Source organism: Barbus barbus (assembly GCF_936440315.1).
Source record: "Barbus barbus genome assembly, chromosome: 38".
NCBI classification, from domain to species: Eukaryota; Metazoa; Chordata; class Actinopteri; order Cypriniformes; family Cyprinidae; genus Barbus; species Barbus barbus.
Genome location: NC_136716.1, coordinates 16029207 through 16048802, shown reverse-complemented (window position 1 = coordinate 16048802; position 19596 = coordinate 16029207). Strand labels below are relative to the sequence as shown.

General features: G+C 39.3%; 2 protein-coding genes across 7 annotated transcripts in view; one reads left to right on the top strand and one right to left on the bottom strand.

The window, feature by feature from the left end:
- LOC306857824 (rho GTPase-activating protein 12-like) overlaps positions 1 to 6015 on the bottom strand; it is a 63469-nt gene extending 57454 nt beyond the window's left edge. The window contains exon 1 of one of the 5 annotated variants that reach the window (XM_079398018.1): positions 5774 to 6015. The gene's annotated coding sequence lies outside the window, so the exon portion shown is untranslated. The remainder of the gene's footprint in view (positions 1 to 5773) is intronic. The other 4 variants (XM_079398019.1, XM_079398020.1, XM_079398017.1 and 1 more) reach the window with 4 other exon arrangements.
- A 1406-nt stretch (positions 6016 to 7421) lies between these two features.
- LOC306857833 (hexosaminidase D-like) lies at positions 7422 to 12468 on the top strand. 2 transcript variants are annotated; one of them, XM_079398041.1, is made up of 12 exons: positions 7422 to 7786; positions 7861 to 7976; positions 8058 to 8145; positions 8251 to 8415; positions 8594 to 8777; positions 9521 to 9592; positions 9682 to 9880; positions 9964 to 10046; positions 10163 to 10235; positions 10362 to 10472; positions 10561 to 10650; positions 10811 to 12468. In XM_079398041.1, exons 1-12 carry the CDS (start codon positions 7703 to 7705, stop codon positions 10986 to 10988), a joined length of 1443 nt encoding a protein of 480 aa, XP_079254167.1. In that variant the 5' UTR covers positions 7422 to 7702; the 3' UTR covers positions 10989 to 12468. The 2 variants fall into 2 exon arrangements, with proteins under 2 accessions (XP_079254167.1, XP_079254168.1); XM_079398042.1 differs by having other exon boundaries at positions 7423 to 7468; positions 10811 to 12462.
- The last annotated feature ends 7128 nt before the right edge of the window (positions 12469 to 19596 follow it).

Genomic DNA, 19596 nt, shown 5'->3' with positions numbered 1-19596 from the left:
AAAAATCTATTTCGAATGAACGCTGTTCTTTTGCTCTACTCAAAGAATCCTTTAAAAAATGCATCACGGTTGCCATGAATATTAAGCAGCACAACTGTGTTCAACAGTGATAATAATAAGAAATGTTTCTTGAGCACCAAATCAGCATATTAGAATAATTCCTGAAGGATCATGTGAAAAAAACTGGAGTAATGGCTGCTGAAAAATCAGCTTTGCATCACAGGAATAAATTACATTTTACAATATATTAAAATACAAAACAGTTCTTTTAAATTGTAATAATATTTCACAATATTACTGTTATTTAGCATTTTAGATCAAATAAATGCAGCCTAGGCAAGCATAAGAAAAAATTCTGACGAACCCCAACTATAGTGTATTTCAAAATATTGATTTTAACTTTAGAGTTAGACCTTTTAATTTATTTAAGACAAAATAGCACAAAATTTTATATACTGACCGAACATGACTTTTTGCCAATAGTAAAGTTTGGTTACAGGAGACTAACATTTTAAACACACCCAAAAAAAGCTGCACACACTCTTTTCCACTGCGTGGTACGACTCGGCTCGGCACAGCTCAGAACAGCACGACACGGCTCAGTTCGGCTCGGGTTGTGTTTCCACTGCAGTTTAGTACCGCTTTAGAGTGGGCGGGATTATTCACGTGTTGTTATAGCAGCACCGCCTCTACTGCCGTGACTCCTGAAAAACGTTTTAATTCCGCGTCGCTCCATTAAGCTCTCCCTGGATCCGCTCCTCGGCTATCAATGAGAGGAATGTCTGTACTTCTTCAACAGACAACGAAACAGCCATTATTTGGTTATTAAAAGAAAGGTGTGCTCATTCAAAACAGTTGCATTCAATCCTTCACTGGCTGTGCTGATTTAAATCTAGCGGGTCTGTTGGGTCTCGTGCCGTAAGTTCAATGACGCAGGCAGTGACGTTTTTCTCCGGCCAATCAGTGATCAGCAGAGTTTACACGTCACGTTTTGGTAACGGTACGGCTCGCTTGGAACCTCGGCCGAGGTGGTACTAAAAAAAAGTACCAGGTACTGTACCCAGTGGAAAACCCCCCAAAAGTGAGCAGTACTGAACCGTACCATGCAGTGGAAAATCGCCATTAGTTAAGCCATGGCACTCTCCCTACTTATAGCTAGTTAATCCACATGGTCTGTCCTTAAACGGTTAGTCTTTGAAGATGAAGGGTTTACTGGACATTTCGAAATAGCAACAAATATTATACAACCTGCTCAGTGAGTGGGAAGCCATGCGGTGCTGTCAAATTTTAGATGTGGATTTGATGTGACATAAGGCACCTCTCAAAATAGCCATGGAGGAGAGAGACTGATAGAGGTTAAGACTAAATGAAACTGAATACTGTAACCAGACACAGACTACACTGATCCCTCCACTGAGAAAACCTTGCACTGTTGAGTCAAGAACAGAGGCACATCCAATCAATTCACTAGCAACAGTTTCTTTGATATTGTTTTGCTCATCTTTTCTAAAATATACTATCCTTCTTCCCATATGCAGCAGGACACAGCTGGCGTTCATCAAAAAGCTTGAGCTTCATAAACCTTTTGATTCTCAATCAAACTTTGAATTTATGAACTTGGGTCTCATCTTCGAAAAGGTCAGCTTTTCTCCCACTCTCTTTCTATCTGTTGCAACGTCTTTATAAAGCTATCAAACTTATGATGTACATCAACACTGATCCAGTCAAAAGAACAAGATGTACTAAAACACCATCCTGAACCTCATGAGAAAGATGCATGAAACTGCTGCTTAAAACAAATATGTTTCCCTCCATTCAAGCTTGTCAGCAACCACACATCTCTTCCACAGACAAGACAGTTGACCCAGCATTGAGTTAACCAGTATGGAGCTGAAGGCAATCTACTCTCCCTCTGTCTTCACATTCTGCACTAAAGACTCGTGCCAGCCTTGGCAGCAACTTCAAACTCTCCCATCTTTTCATTTCATACATACTTCATCAAGCTCTACCACAGGCACTCCAATATACGGAGTACAAACAACAAGACCTAAAAGAGAATCTGATTAAAATAAACACTAAATACCAAACAAAAAGAACAAAAGACTGTTGTAGAGCATGACTGGCAAAGTGGTGTAGCTAAACACGCTGCCGATTACAGTTTACCGTTAGGAGCCATTCACACAGTTTTTGCATTCCACTACACTTAGTTTTTCCATTGTTTTTCTATGTAAACATGCGCTAGACAGACATTTGATTGTTGCACTCGCACCTTGCGCATTTTGCAGCACCTTGACAAGTCTCTCTAAAAACACAGCGCTCAAGTTAAAAGAATTTTTACTAAATGCGTCTCTAGACTTTGTAGTTTTTTTTATTCTACTGCCCTGCATCACAAGTTTTAAGTGCAAAAATCTCCTGTGTGAATGGCTACTTAGTGTGAAATGATACTGTAAAGGACAAAGTAAACTCAGAACATCCAGTACTGAACTACTAAACTTAATCTGTATGAGAGAGAGAGATTATGTAAAACAGCTATTAATAATCCAAAATAGAAACAACAAACAATTGGTTTTCTAAACAAATAAGTCTCTACTGACACAGTTCAAACGTTTGTAAGGTGTTTTAATATTTTTGAAAGAAGTCTCTTATGCTCACCAAGGCTGCATTTAGTTTATTTAAAAAAAAAAAAAACAGTAAAAACTATAATATTGAGAAATCTTATAACAATTTATAATAATCAAGTTCCGTTTTAAAATATTTTAAAATGCAATTTATTCCTGTGACGAAAAAGCTGAATTTTCAGCATCATTTCTCCAGTCTTCTTCTGTGTCACATAATCCATCAGAAATCATTCTATGCTGATTTGGCATTCAAGAAACATTTCTTTTTATCAATACTAAAAAAAACATGCTACTTGATATTTTTGTGGAAAAAGTAACCCACCACCCAAATACCTAAGTTTACAATAAGCTTGTCTGTCTGCCCACTAAAACATCCATCCACTCAAGACACCACAAACCATACCCTAAGCTAAACATAGTCTACCTTCTCCCTCTGCCAATAACATCCACATTTACACACAGGATCCACTGGAGCTTGGGTTGCACTGTTATCACATAAAAGAAGTCGGAGGAATAAAGGTGATTTCAATGATTTCTGATGAGGAGTAAGGGAAATTATGACATTTGAAAAAGAAACAATATCATTTACACACCACAGAGAGGAGGATCACAGGAGAAAACTGTGTTTTCCACCGACATTAAAACAGCTTGAGGCAACTCTTATCAACACTTTTTAAAGAGTAAACCAGATCTTCATTAAAGTGAGCAAACAGACTAATTTAATCAAAAAGCAGCACACAAGGACTTCAAATCTACCACGTGGCACCCATTTGGGGACTTGACTGCGAACCAAAGCGGAGCTTCTATAAACAAGTAGCAGATGGAAGGTCTCCTCTGGGTGTGAGTGCAGTGTCACTGTAGCCAACATGCAAAATAAATTACTACCAACTTTTCTGCAAGATAAGTGAGACTATCACTCCAACAGAAATCCCATATCATTTTGCTGGGGGAACTTGTCATTTCTATTCAGTTTGACTGAATCAAAGTCAGTGAATCAAAATACACTGGGAGAAAGTGTCTATGGAGTTTCACTTCCTGTGCTTCAAAGCAACTTACAGTGAATCCCAGAGCGTCAAAGAGATTTACTATCAAGACCACCACATTAGCACCCATTACAAGTGCAAATAGTCATACTGAAATATTCATACTGATTCATATTAATTTTAGGTTTCAGTACTATAAAGTTGGAAGAAAAAGGAATCAAATTATTAATAGACTAGAATCAAATACCATAAACATAACAGAGAAGCAAAATAGAGAAGAAAAATGAAGATAAATCACAAACACATATCTTGAACCTGATAAAATACAGGTCTCTGTTTATTTTAATCTCTCTTTCCCTAAGCGAAGCTCGGAGTATGACATTTACACTCCGGACATGATCAAATTAAGCATTGTTACACAGTGGTCTTGAATATTATATAACATTTAGCCGCACTAAAGGCCAACATGACCTACTTTCAAATCAGCAAGTCCCCCCCAAAACACAACTACCTATCTGTCTTAATTTGGAACATGGGGGACAAAACCCTGAGATTTTCAGCGGTGTTTATATATGGACATCTGGTCTAGACAGAAAACATTTTGAATCCCACAATCTGCGCCTGAGGGATCTTGAGATTGGCCAGGATTACACTCACAAAGACGGTCTTCTTTCGCAAAATGTGCAAAATAACAAGTGTTCTGGATCAGTTTGCCCAGTTTTCAGGTGATTTATAAGCAACAACAGCAAAATAAATTCTTGAGAAGTTTTGCAAAGCCTTTCATCAGAATGTACCATCAGAATAAAAGAAACATATCTGATCTCAGCAGAAACAATTAATTTAGTCCAGTTACCTGATACAAGAACCTGACACTACTCAATGCCACAGTGTACATCATTAATAGATCAGACATAAGACATGGTCTCTCATTCCATGACTTTCACCCACATTTGAACTAAAAGAACTACATCTTTGTTTGAAAATGATTCTATTAATTCTGTGTTGATCACCTGTAGCATATTGTGACACATTCTTTGATATTTTTGAATGCCCGTTTGAAATTAATTTGGCACTTTACTATAGTTTTTGTGTCTTGTATACGTCTTGTAATGGCTTGATGCTCAGAAATGGTTCTTTGTCTTTCATCTTGATGACTTACAAACAGACTGGCTCCCTTTCTGATTAAAATGTGTTCTCCTTTTGACAAACAAACACCAAGGGTGGACAAAGGCAGCCAGCATAAAACGGGTTTGTTTGTCAAATCTTCTGAGCCACTTAGCAGCCGTGAACACAAAGTGACCTTGCAGGCGTTATCGACATTACTTGTGAAGTGATTTTTGGCCGTCAGGTTCTCACACGTTAACAGTATTTGTCTTTGTTCCAGAGGTTCATTCAGGACTGATGCAGATGAGCCGACACTATTCCCCCAGAGGCCCAGTCCAGAGGTAGAGAGCCCCGTTTCCCCTGGTAACCCGTCTTTGTTTGGGTAGCGGCTGTCACGGTCGCCGGTGCAGTCCCTCCCCGGAGGAAGGCGACAGCGAGGCCGGGAGAAGAAAGGGGGAAGGGTCGGTTCGGCCCATAAACTTTCAAACAAAATACAGAAGTACAAACAAACAGTTCTGCCCAACAAATGTTTACTGTGCTTAATTACAGCTCGCTGAAACAAACTAATGATGTGTCATCACAATAATGCGTACAAATTGTTTCCAAAGGGAAAAATAAACCATATGCCAAATGCAGAAAGGCTACTAATTCTCTACCCATGATAACTTTGATGAACCGCTCGCGCTGTTTTAACTAATGACAGCTTATTACACAAGCCAAGTCAATGTTTAATCAAAACAAAGCACACATTATAAACACAAGTCTAAGACTTAACCATCTAAATCACATCATAACTAGATAATAATTAGCGTTGGTTTCAATGCAAGGGAACTGCGTGTTGAAACACATGGCTGTTATTTAAAAAACCCGATGGGAGCATTTTGCCGCAGCACGATAGATAGCAGGTTCCCCGACCACGGATCCCCAAAGCGGCTTTCATGGTTGGCCACAAGGTAGCAAACCGCTGTGCAACAATCAGTTCCAACGGTCCCAACAATGCAACTCTTTATATCTGCAACAATGCGCCTTTGAAGCATAGGAATGAACGCAGAATCTGCTCATACTGACCTGGCGTTCAGGGGGATCTGGGAGCGGCCATGCCCGTTAGTTGGAGAGTCTCTGAAATCAACTTTTCCCTTGCAGTCCTCGGCACTTGCGTGAAAAGATACTGCGCGGCAGCAACACAAAACACACGATCTGACCGCCTCGCGCTTCCAAACGCAGTCTGTCTCTGTGGGTGAGTGAGCGAGTGCGCGCTCCCGCCTGTCCTGCGAAGCTCTTTTGGACTGCTGATGCTCCTGTGTTTCTGCATCAGGCCCCCTCGTGGTGCTGCAAGGCTCCTGATCCTCCTTCTGTTCAGAGGAAAGTACGCAGAGGCGTTTGTGTAGTTCTGCACAGCAGTCGTTCACACACTGAATTTGACTTACTGTGCCGCAATTTACATCGCATTTATTGTTTGAATATTTAATATTTTGATTTATTATTATTTATATTATTATTATTAATTCGTTGTTTCTTTCTTTTCTATTACTGTTTTCTGTGTATAGAATGTTCAGATATATTGTTTTGTGTGTGTGTGTGTGTTTATATATTATATATTCATTTGGCATGATTTTACACACACACACACACACATTATATATAATCATATATATATATATAAAAAAAAATCATGCCAAATTAATAAATTAAATGTGCCCAGATCACAGGCATTTTCCTTTTCATTTTATTATTTATTTGGGGGCTCATAAGTCATCTAAAGACAGTATAGGAAAATACAATTAGAAAAAGATAATAATAATAATTATTATTATTAATAATATTTAGACTATTTCTACTCGATTCCTGACATTCAACAACCAATTATAAGTGTTATTGAATGTCTGCAAGTAACCTCAAAGTTGTTCACAGTTTATGAATCACCGCTTCCATGATTAGAAGAACCTACATATTATAATCACTATCCTGTTACCAACAACATTTTATGTCAATATTACCAGTTCTGTATATTAAAACATTGTCCACTAGAGAGTGACATTTACTACGTTTACTTCGTTCAAATTCTGTTGCAAGACATTCCAGAATCTTAACTAAATATGCATTTACTATGTAAATAAAGATATTATAAAAGTTAATTTCTTATAAAGGTAAACTTTACTTTAACATTTAACTTAATTTTCGAATAAAATATAGACTAAAAAAACATTATTCATTTAAACTTTTAGCTATAAACTGACTTTTTTATATTTCAGTATTAATTTTGTTAAATACTACCTGTAAATTTAATTTTGATTAGAGATATTAAATATGTCAAGATAAAAAATAAATTAATTTACGCTTTTTTTCTGAAATAACATTCCCTGCGGAGAACCACGGTTAACAACTTCCGGTCATGAGCGGACATGCATGCGCTTGTAGTCCTACATCTGAATTGCTGTTGGTTTAAAAATGCACAACAAACTACAATGCCCGTCGTGCTTCTCAGAATGACTTTGCCATATTGGTGGGCGTGGCAGTGTAGAGGAGGAAAGGTTTTTTATTTTATTTTATTTTTTTAAATTAATTAATTAATTAATTAATTTGTATTTTTTTTTTTTTTTTTGAATAAGTAGCTTTTTGTTTCTAAACTTCCTATTCATTGTGCGCTTCACACTGCTTTCCAGTAGGTGGCGGGAATGCACCTTTTAAATTGGTTTGCCAACCGCCATTAAATCCTAAAAGAAGAAGAAGAAGAAGAGGAGGAGGAAAGGATTGTAAACAGAGGTGCTATCTCATGCTTAGCTTCGTTGAGTTGAAAGTACATATTTGAAAAAGAACAAGGCTGATTAAGAAATACAAGCAGAACGTCTTCCAGTTACAGTATCAGCAGTTATTAAATGACAAAAGATTAAAGGATAACACATAGAGTCTCAGTTGTTAATTCCGTAATTTAAATATGAAGTATAAGTTAAAATATCTTTAAGACGCTGCTAGATTTTTTATTGATCAGTACCTGATATGGACCAGTCATTGCGCAGTTGCAAAAAGTTTGTGCATTTGGACCTGAAAGGGGCACCTCCTAGAATTGGCTACTTAATTGAGGTGCAACTTCTTTTACTCTTTTATGACTGTTTAAATCAAGCTTTAAGGAATTAACCACGATAATGTTTCTACAGCTGATCCAGTTATTTGCTGATCTTGGTGCCAATGGCTTGCTCATCGAATATGAGGACATGTTTCCCTATGAAGGAGAGCTGAAAGTTCTTCAATCTACAACTCAGCCTCCATACAGGCGAGTATATATTTTCAAAATATGGTTGTTGTTGTGTTTTTTTTATAATTTGACAGCTCAAAATACCTTATATCCAAACAGCCGTGAGGAGATTGTGTCTATCCAGGATGCTGCCAATAGGAGAGGGCTGGAGATCATTCCCCTGGTTCAGACATTTGGTCATTTGGAAGTAACTATGAAACCTATTTTTGTCATTTACAGAGAGGAAGAATTTTTTATCCATTTGAATTATGCATATTCAAACTCTTTACTGTTTTAAAATGTTCTCAATCAGTTTGTCCTGAAGCACAAGGTGTTTAGAGATCTGCGGGAGGTGGACTACTGTCTAGGCACCCTGAACCCACATCGTGATGCAGGAGTTAGGCTGGTGCAAGAGATGCTCCAACAAGTCATGAAGCTCCACCCTAAAAGTACCAGCCTGCACATCGGGGCCGATGAGGTACAGCCCATCCCTCCGTCAATAAAATGCCACATGTGTGGCTACAATATAGTAATTCCTACACAAGTGAACTGTTGCCTCAAGATCTGTTCAGATCTTGAAAAAATATGTTTGACATTTAAGTTTAGGGGTCTAGTTTTATAATGGCCTGTTGATCAAATACAATTTTTTTTAATAGGTGTACATGCTCGGTCATGGAGATAAGTCCAAGCATTGGCTAGATGTTCCAGGTCGGAGCGTTCACCAGCTGTTCCTCAGTCATGTCATTAAGGTGGCAAAGGGTGTTCAGAAGAGTGCGCCCAACCTTAATTTGGTCATGTGGGATGATATGCTCAGGTCCATGACTCCTGAGACCATTAAAGGCGAGCAGTTAACATATCTATCACCCATTTTGGAAAATTATCAGGATTTTGTTGTGTATAAGAGGAAAGGATGCATTTAATAAATAGTTCCATATGTATAAATGCATGCTTAAAGGGATAGTTCACCCAAACATCATAATTCTGTGATTATTTACTCATCCTCGTGTCATTCCAAAACAGTGAACCCCACTGACTGAACGAAAAAAAACACACTTTGTTAAAAGTTTTTAATGTATATTCTTAGAAATGAATAATCTTCTTTTGAATTATACATTAAAATAAGCTTTTTTTATAGACAGTGCAAAAGGGGGTTTGTAGGAGAGTTTGGAACTTAAACTAAATTTAAGAGGTTGTTCACTCAGGATGGTTGGTCTTTGACTCATGTAACATGTTTTAATGTTTTTTCTCGTCTGACAACAGACACTTCCCTTCAGTTGCTTTTTATATGCTTATGATACTTTCACCTCCTTCCCCTTGACACATTAAAGGTCAACACCTCTGTCTTCACTGGGCAAAAATATCTTACTTAAATGTTCCACATCCTCCACACTGACTGAATGTGAAATTAAATGAATCAAATGGAAAAAATAAATGTAATCTTATATTTCCAAATCAAACTACCGTCTATGCTAAAAGAATTATACTGCATTTTCCAATTCATGGCTTACACTGTTATACTGTATATACACTTTTTTTGCATTATACTAATAACAATTTGTATCCAATTTATGGTTTTATTTTAGAGAGTGGTCTTGTTGGATTAGTGCAACCAATGTTGTGGGATTACAGCCCTACTCTAGATGTCAATAACACTGGTAAATTGGGTCAAAACTCACTTTAATGTTACATGTTTTGAGTAAATTGGTCATGAAAATGCTTTATCCTTTTACATTTACTTTTCCAGTCATGCTAATGGAAGGATATAAGTCCGCGGGTATGTTACAGCAGTGGGCTGCCAGCTCTTTTAAAGGCTCGACCACGGTGCACACCTGTGTGACCAGCACGCAGAGACATCTGGACAACCATTTACAATGGCTCAAAGTAGCATCCAGCCTGTCAGCTGGCATTAAGCTACAGGGAATTGCACTAACTGGATGGCAAAGGTTAGATGGCATCTTGACTATCACTAGAATCGCAATGGTCTTACTGGCCAAGAAAATAACGTGTTTCTTTGTTTCCTTTTAAGATATGACCACTTGTCCATTTTGTGTGAGCTGATGCCTGTGGGTTTGCCCTCTCTGGCATCCTGTTTGCAGACTCTTCTGCATGGTCAGTCACTTTTATTTTCACTCCTATATATTTCTTTTTTTTTTTGATGGTAAATTGATGGCAGTATACAAATATAAAAAATTCTCAACTCACTATAGCTGTTCACTGTGATTTAGGTGGCTTTACTGAAGAGGCTCAAAAGAAGGTGGTTGAGACACTTGGCACTGTGGATATCGAAGACACAGAGAGGTACCGTATATTCATATCCGTGCCCTAAAAGATAAAAAAGCATGTGTGAGTGTAACACTAAGAAACCTCAAGGGTTACTTTAAAATAGACTCATTTACAGAATATTCTTTGGCCTGTGTGTCCCAGATTATCTTCCAGGACGTCTTCCTCCTTTGCTGGGGCAAAACTAGCTGAACTCATAGTGAAGCTGACGTCTTTGCTGGAGTCTGCAGAACTGAGACATTTTCAGAACAATATGTGAGTTTAGGGCCTCTTTAAGTTTTAAGATGGTTGTGAAGTTAAGGGTAATTTTCACCAAACAATTGTATTCATTCTTGCATAACAGGTTTGTGAGGGGCTGGTTCACACCCTACCACAGGCAAAAAAAGACAATTAACCCACTTATTGGACAACAGATTGAAACACAAGCAAAAATGTAAGTTTCTTAATATGTATACTTATATTTACACTACTACGATGTTGAAAACAGTTGTGCTGCTTCATGTTTTTGTGGAAACTGTGAAACATGTCTTATTCATGTGAATTTTGTAACAAGGTCCTTATGATAGGATAGATTCATATTTTTCCTCTAACAGTATTCTTGATGCTGTGGAGAGCCAGGTGCGAGAGGTGAGAGGAGAGATGTGTCTGCTGTACTCGCACTCAACAGTTCAGGAATGGGTGGACCAACATGTCACTCCAGTGCTGGAGCCTCTGCACAAACTACTGCGAGACATTGAAACTGTGTTAAATGCAATGGGATTTTGTACCTAGGGTTGTAACGATATACCGGTATGACGGTCTATCGCGGTTTGACCGTACACGGTTATCATTTGCTTATCTACGCTTTAAAATAAAAAAAATATATATATAATAATCTCACCCGCGCATATGTAATTTATTTTCGGCTGCTTCACTCTGCTGAAATGACAGAGACAGAGATTGTATCTAATCTCCATCCCCCGCCGAAAAAAAAGTTTAAATTTGCAGTATGGGAATACTTTGGATATTGAAAAAAAAAACACGAACGTGGGGTTGTCCTTGAGGACGAATCCAATTTGCAAAAATGTGGACGCAAAGTGGCTGTAAAAGCAGGCAATACATCCAACATGTTCGCTCATAATCGCGGACATCATCCCTCCGTGCAGATAAAGTTATAAGGCCGTATAATTTCCGTGATGCAGAGGGAATCCCAGTGCAGTCGTGAACATGGGATTTACAGAATAACGTTAACGAGGTTGTCACTTAAAACGCGCAATCTGATGGATGGATAAATCAAAAGTAGATATGAGTGGCGTCGTTTAATCTACTACAAACTGAAGTATGCATGCATGACACTAATGGTGTTTTCAGCGTCTACATAAACATGAACATCAGCAGAGCTGCTCTGAGAGAAAACCAGTTTTATTTGAGAAAAACCCTTGTCAAATACACTAAACTCAAAGGTCTGCTACAACCCGTTAAAATAAAGGTTCAATTTAACTTGAAGTCCTGACAGAAATAAATTGGCATTGTACAATGTTAAAAGTTATGACAACAGTAATAATATTCTTTATAATAATTTATTTAAACATTATTTTTTTTAGGAATATCATGTTTGTCCATGTTTTAACTCAGAATACCTCTGTTGTGCAGCACTTTGCCAAAAGTAAGTGTTGTTAAATTTTCATTTGATAACATTAATTAAAATGTTAAAGTGTGATATAGATATACATAAGGCTTATGGCTTTATTTTGTCATTTTTTTGTTGTTTTTTTCCTCAGAAGGGAGGCTTACTTTCATTAAAATGATTTCAAGTTTGTTGCAATAAAGGATTTGTTCACTCAAATAACTTGTTCTTATTCTTTTAAGTTAGTTAAAAGAATAAGAACTGATAAGAATGATTGTTTAATATATGCCATGAAACCGTGATATTTTCTGAGACGATTATCATATCGTGAAAATCTCATACTGTTACAACCCTATAACCATATCTTAAAGTTGGTCAATAAGTTTCTTTTGAAAACTTTCTTCGGTTCCATTCAAGCTCGACTGTACTAAAGTAAAACTGAATGAAACAACTGAGAAAGCTTGTGTTTGTCAATTACTGTTGTATTATTTCAGTTCAAAAATAATATTTTTGTTTGTGTTATAAAGGTAATGAAATATAACATTATTGTAATATTTGTTTATTTTAAAATGATTACCAACCAATATTTACATAAATTAAATTTCTCATTCTGACTTTCTGTGCTTAATAAACCATTTTAAATTGAAAGGTTTTTTTTCTTTGTTAAATTAATCCATACACAAATTATGAAGTGTTTTTCAGTATTATTGATATATTATTATAGTATTTATTCATATTTTTAATTCGTTTCTATTTTTGGATTTTAAGTTATTTATTTTTTTGTTAGTAATTATGTGCTTTTGACGTTTTTAAATATTTTTTTATTTTTATTTATGTAACTTGATTTTATTTCAGTTCGTTACCAATGGAACATTTTTCATTCATTGATAATTTGTTTTTGCTTTAAGTCTTACTATTTATATTTTTGCTTTATTTCAGTTACCGGTAATTATGTCATTTTAGTTTAAAATATTATTTTAATTTATAATAATAATAACCCTCCCATTATCCTTGAAATAAAAAAAAAACTAAAAATACCCAAAATATTATTGTCCAGACTTTTATTTTGTCACATATGGATTTACTTGACCGGTGTTACGGTTTAGCTGGTTTCCGTGTTATCTGGTGACCAACTTCCTGGTTCAGGTCCTTCGCTCCAGATGTGATGCGACGACCGCAGCAGATTCGCCGATTCTGAAAGCACAAATTGACGTGATATTAAGCTGTCTAAAAACACTTGCTCGTTACACGATTTTGGTATTCTTGTAATGATTACAATGTTAAAAAAACAAAAAAACCCTATAACATCTGCTAACTATCCAAGACAACCTTTAAAGTGCAACTAGTGCTAGTAAAACACTACTAGTAATAATCAGGATTTTGATATGGACAAATATCTGATGGGGCATTTTCCCCATGCAACCTCTTAGTATGAAAAATGAAATGGGTAAATAACTTCAAGAATTTAAGATTTTTAAAAATTTTATTTAAGAATTCTGTGCTACAAAAGAAAATGTAAACAAATGTGATTCATTTTACATGTGATTTTATTATAACATTGGTGTCAGAACAGTTTTTTTTTTAAAGGCAAGCACTGGCCAACACATTCCCTGTGAAACCATAGTTCACAGCTGCTATAACTCTGGGAAGACTGCATGTTGCACTTTAAAGCCAATGTGCCCATGTTGATTTGTGAAATATCTTGTATCTCATCTAATTTGTTTAATAAAAAATATATGAAATCTGAACATTATCAAAATTCAGCTGAAAAATCTGAACATAAACAACAGCAAAGTTTCATGAGCTTTAATGGTTGTAATGGGAATGGCCATCTGGGTTCTTGTTTTAATCTAAACTATGATGGTCTTTGCATGTGGGTCTGTAATGTTTTGTAAATTGTGCTTGTCTAGCGGATTCCAATTCAGATACATACAATCTCAACCACACAAACAGAAAAATAAGTAGCAAAGTTCTTTAAACAAGTAAATTACACTATTTTATTAATTACAACCTATTATTATTAAACATTGTTGTTACTCAAAGAGAAATGCTGCATACATCTATTTTCGCAGTTCATTGCCAATGTTATGAAGTCTACATCACACACTAAAAAGGCCAACCACATCTCTTTGTTTCAACATCTGTTGAAATCCTCTGTCAGGATGTCAGAAAATGTAACTACTTTAATGACATGTTACAGTCCTAATAAAATGGCAGTTTATTTAAAAAGGCCTAGCAAACCTTGAAAAGTTGCTTGTGTTCAAATCAGCTTTCTATAATCATAGCAGGCTAAGTGGTAATCATTAAGGAAATGTGTCCTCATTAAAACCGTTAAACTACCAGTTTCATTCTGTCCAAATGACAAGTCCACAGATGCTCCATATTATCAAAACAAAAATGAATCAGTCAATTGACAAGCCTATATATTTAACTTTTTCACCCAACTTTGTGTAGCGAGTTGTGGTGATTTCGTGAGTGAACGTGGATAGTTGTGAGTTAGTGAGAGAACGTGATTGTGAGTAGATGGATCCTGTAAAAGTCAGAGAGCTGGAGAATTTTCTTCTCCGTGGAACATATCCTCCAGGATGTTCCAAACAGGATAAGTTCATCATTAAAAGAAGAGCTGAAAGCTATATAGTGAAAGGTCAGCCTTAAAATTGCCATTTTAGTGGCACAAGTACAGCAAATAATGACCGTAGCCTTTGTCTATTCTATATCAGATGGCCTGCTTCACTATATATGTTGGAGGCGTAGGCGAGGTGAACATTTGGCCAAAGTGGTCACCTCACCAGAGGAGGCAAATTGTGTTTTTCTTAGCCTCCATGCCAGTGATCAGGGGGGGTCATTGTGGCATGGAAAAAACTCAAGATGCCATCAGCTCCAGATTCTACTGGCCTGGCATGGAAGAGGACATCCGCAAATGGGTGAGTTTTATTCTTGTCTACTTATTTGTGGCTCATTATTTTAAAGGAAAATCACTTAATCGCTAGAATGTACTTAACACAGAACATTCAATTTTGTAGATAGCCCAGAAGGTCTACATTGAAGGAGAAGAAGGCCTACATCCCGATAGAGGTGAGTATATCCAATGACAGTAGTGTTCCAAAATTTGATTAAATGCATATTGTCCTTCTATACACCATCATTTTTTTCTCAGATCACAGAGCCTCTGGAACTGGTGGGAATGGATTTGATTAGGAAATTGACTCCAACCAAGCAGGGGAATCAATACATTTGTGTTATGATTGATTATTTTACTAAGTGGACAGAGGCCTACCCACTGAAATAAAAAACTGCAAGGGAAGTGTCTGACTGCATTTTAGATTTTTTTCTATAAATTTGGAGCTCCAAAAAGGATTTTCACAGACCAAGGCAAAGAGTTGGTCAATATGGTAACATTTTTGTCACCTAATGTGCTCTGGGTCTTAAAAAAAAAAAAGAAGAAGGTAACTCTCATTTTTCAGTATACTGTACACTTATTTTCACAGACTAATTTTGACCTTTGTCAAAGGTTGGGTATTAAAAGGAACTTGTGCTCTCCATACCACCCACAAACCAATGGCCTTGTGGAGAAAATGAATGGAAGCATCCAAAGGAATAATGCTGACCTGGATTGTTTATAGCTGCATAACCTTAACAGATACTGTATAGTAACAAGGATTAAAAAAAAAAATTCCTTTCAGAGTTCTAACAAAGTTGGTGGGTTCAAATGCTGAGAGCTGGGGGACCTGAAGGCAACCTTATTGGGACTTAGGACCAAAAAGCAGCTCACAACACAGTTCTCTCCTTACTATCTCATGTTTGGCCGGGAGGCAAGATACCCTTCAGAAGTTCCTGATAACTATGAGGTGGGTTCTTAAATATCAGATACATCTACTGAATCTTTAACTGCTGATAAAACTAATATTAGGAATCTCTGTGTTTTATCTTTCAGGTAAATGATGAAATGGTGGAGAGAAAAGTGACATCGGAAGCCTTGACTATTGGCCTCCAAGATCTGCCAAAAGTGCGCAAAGTGGTCTTGGAAAATGTAGAAAAGGTTAGAGAAAAGGTGAGGAAGAGGAAGGCTCTGCAGGGGGAGAAGGACAGATTTGAAGTTGGAGACAAAGTTTTGCGGAAAAATGTTCGAGAAGAACAGCGAAAGGAAGGAAAAATGGGAAGTGCCATGCTAGGCCCTTTTACAATAGTTAACATTGAAGATAAAAGTGTGGACCTAGTTTCTGAAAAAGAAAAAGCCACACTGAAGGTAAATGTGGACCACCTTACCCGCTACATCGAGCCAAAGCCAAGGTTGCCGAACAAATGGCCTAAAACTGGCGCTACCATGGTCATTTCTCTTCAGTGTCCTCCAACATTCCCTGTAGAGCCTGAAGAGACCCCAACTACATGCCCTGAGCCTCAAGAGACCCCACCAACAGGCACGTCTCTGCAGCACTCTTATGTAAGTCCAATATATGCTATAAAAGGTTTTCCTGAAATTCTGCACTAAATAACATTAAAGTTTTCTTCTTGTTTCACACAGTCTCCAATTGATGCCTCAGAAATGTGTACGTTTTTTTTTCTTTTTCTTTTAATTTTTTTACCTTTTAAAAGTTGATTAAATAAATTGAATTGTATTTATTTTTGTAGTGGTAGAGGCTATCTGGGCTGGGAGAAAACATGGGGTTTGTGGAGCATGATGGGGCCCTACAAAAAAAAATTCTAGAAATTTGAGGGATCATCTTGCACCTGGGATGGAGCTAGAAACTGAGGTAGGTTATTGTGTTTCCTTATTAGCCAATGGGTTTGTGTTGCTAGAAGTATACATAAAGATGACGACTAATGTGCTACTGTTTTTAGATAATAAAGGCCTACCTCACCAGTTTGGTGAAACCGTACACCACAGACTCCAAAAGAGGCTTTGTAGTAGACTTGTATCAAATGGCCTCCATGTGGCAAGGACGTCAAAAAGGACTGAGGAAGGTAAGCACCCTATACTGCTTTATTGACCATGTGGAAAGGTCTATATCTTGACAGTCACCTGCCACCTGCTTTATTGTATCTGGAGCCACTGGAATATGATGTGCTAATTGGAGCCTTGTGTATAAACCACCACTGTACACTCATTGTTGGTTCCTCAGAGCATCCTAAAATCAACTATTCCTTATTAAGATTAATTAAAAAAAAAAAATTCCATATGTGGTATTGCATTGTCATGGTTGTTTATCCGAAGGAAAAGCGATCCCTCTATATAGACCCATTTGGGGCAGTCAGTGGATAGAGAAAAATGCAGAGATTAGGTGAGTGCAGATAAGGTGTGCTTTTTTGTTGTTGTTTTTTTTATTAGTGAGTTCATTTAAATTAATCACTTGCATGTAATTTATAGAGCCTTCGTGAGACAGAGGGGTGTCAATGCTTCACGGTGGACATGTGCCACGATAGAGCATCCACTTCAGATGGATGGCACATCTTGTGGGACTTTGGTGTGCAAAGTAAGTTTAACTGCACATTTTGTACTTTTTCTCAGCTATATCCTTTTTATATTGTGAATAACACATTTTTTCTCCTAACAGCTTGCTGAAAGTGTGCTTTTAAATAAGCCTGCAATGTTTGAACCTAATGATCAGGGCATAATTGCTATAAGAATGGAAATTCCTTACTATGACTGGTAAGTTTTTATTTATTTTTTTAATTTACTTTTTTGCATTTGAATGCACAGCTATTTTGTACATTAATTCAACAATTACTTTCTTACACAGATGACCTGTCTCAGCTCTGTAGGGCTTGTGGCGCTCATTCTACCCATGAGCAGTGGGTAAGTTTAACCAAAAATGAGGATGTATCTGTCAAGACTGTGGACTGTTTTGTGTGTGTTTTGCTCCCCATGTGTTCTGTGACCCAGTTTCTCCCTCATGTTGATTGCTTAATTTGATCCCAGGTGTGTCTCCTTAGTTCCCTCGTTATCCTGACTTTAAAAGCCCCAGTCCTTTCAGTCAGTGTTTTGTTGGACCTTGAATGTCTTCCCTGCCTGTACTTCTTGTAACCTTGTTGGATATTAAAGACGTTAATTGTGAACTCTCTGTGTTTCCTCATCTACTAGTTCCATGCTCCGTGTTCCCAGAGCAGCGTGACAGAAGGACCTACCAAAACAGATACCTCTACGTCTACCCTCTGTTTTGTTTTCCGTTTTACCCAGTGTTTTTCTTTCCGTTGTTCCCTGATGGATCCCTTCCTACGCCCCGAATTCCTCCTCCTCCTGCTGGAGCAGGGGGAACGTTCGCTCAAGGACCATACCAGACTGTTTCTGGTCCTCGCGGAACTCACCAGCTACCCGGACGACGCGCTCTGCTCGTTCTATAAAGCAAGCCTCAACACCGCGTGCAGAGCGCTGTCGTCCGAGGAAGGTCCTCGAGCGGAATTCGCCACCTTCGTGGAATGGACTCTGGCAAGAAACGGATCGCCCCTCACAGTCTCCCAAGAGGTTGATCTCACCAGATCCACTCCAGACCCAGAGCCCAGCCCATCCACGGATGGACTTTGGACTCGTGTGGATACTGATCCCAGGTGTGTCTCCTTAGTTCCCTCGTAATCCTGTCTTTAAAAGCCCCAGTCCTTTCAGTCAGAGTTTTGTTGGTCCTTGAATGTCTTCCCTGCCTGTACTCCTTGTAACCACATGAGTCCACACGAGTCCCCGCGGTGCGGAGCATCAGCCCGAGCCCACCGTTGATGGAGAGCCATTTCTCGCCGCGACCTGTGAGCCAGCGCCTAGCCGAGGGACTGAGCGGATGATCGCCCCGGAAGTTGAGTCCAACCCGTCAGACCAGGTGCGAGAGCCGGCGTCAGTGCCCATCACGGGGGAGCAAGCAAGCCGTGGACGGTGTGAGCCCGGAGTGGAGCTCCGCCCCCTGCACCGCGGCTGAGAGTGAGCTGAAGATAAATCTGGGACTGCTGGACAGAGAGGGGGCGTCCGATCCTCCAGTGCCTGCTCCTCGAAAATGCCCTCCTGTGCCCGCTCCTCAAATGCCCACCCTCTCCTGCCTCCTCCACCGCTGTCGTCTGGCAGCCCCGCCGCTCGCCCTCAGCCCCCTATCTGTACGGTGCGAGCCCCGTGGGTCTGCCATCCTCCAGCGTCGCCGGGGCTGGAGTATCCCTCACCTCCGCCTCCAGCCTCTGAGGCCCGGACTCCGCCTCGGCCCGTAGACCCAGTGGCTCCACCTCGGCTCCTAGCTCCCTCGCCTCCACGCTCACCCCTCGATCCACCAGCTCCACCGGACTCCCTCGTCCCTCCGGCTCCGCCTTGGTCGGGCGTCGACCCGCCATCGCCTCAGGACTCCTCTCCTCTGGCTGCGCCTCTTCGCTCCATCCCACCGGCTCCGTTGGGCTCCTTCCTCCCTTCAGCTCCACCTGGGTCCTCAGTCGTTCCAGCTCCGCCACGGATCTCCGGGTCTCCGCCTCAGTCGCCAGAGCCCTCGGCTCTACCTTGGCCCCCCGGATCCTCGGCATCCCCCTGGCTCGTGGGCTCTCCGTCTCCGCCTCGGGCTCCTCCACCACCTGCTCCACCGCCGTTGGTCGGGCCCCTGTAGTCGACGGCCATCCCTCCTCCATGGCTCCTCCCTCCGTCGGCTCCACCGTGGGCCATCTTCACGGTTGTGGCCTGGGTCCAGCTGTGCGCCTCCTGCTCCGGGTCCCTCCTGTCTCTTCCCTGGCTCCTCCCTCCTTCGTCGCCTCCTTGTTCTCTGTCTGCCGGCCCCCTCCCTGGTGTCCGTCCTCCTCCTGAGCCTCCTCCTGAGTTCC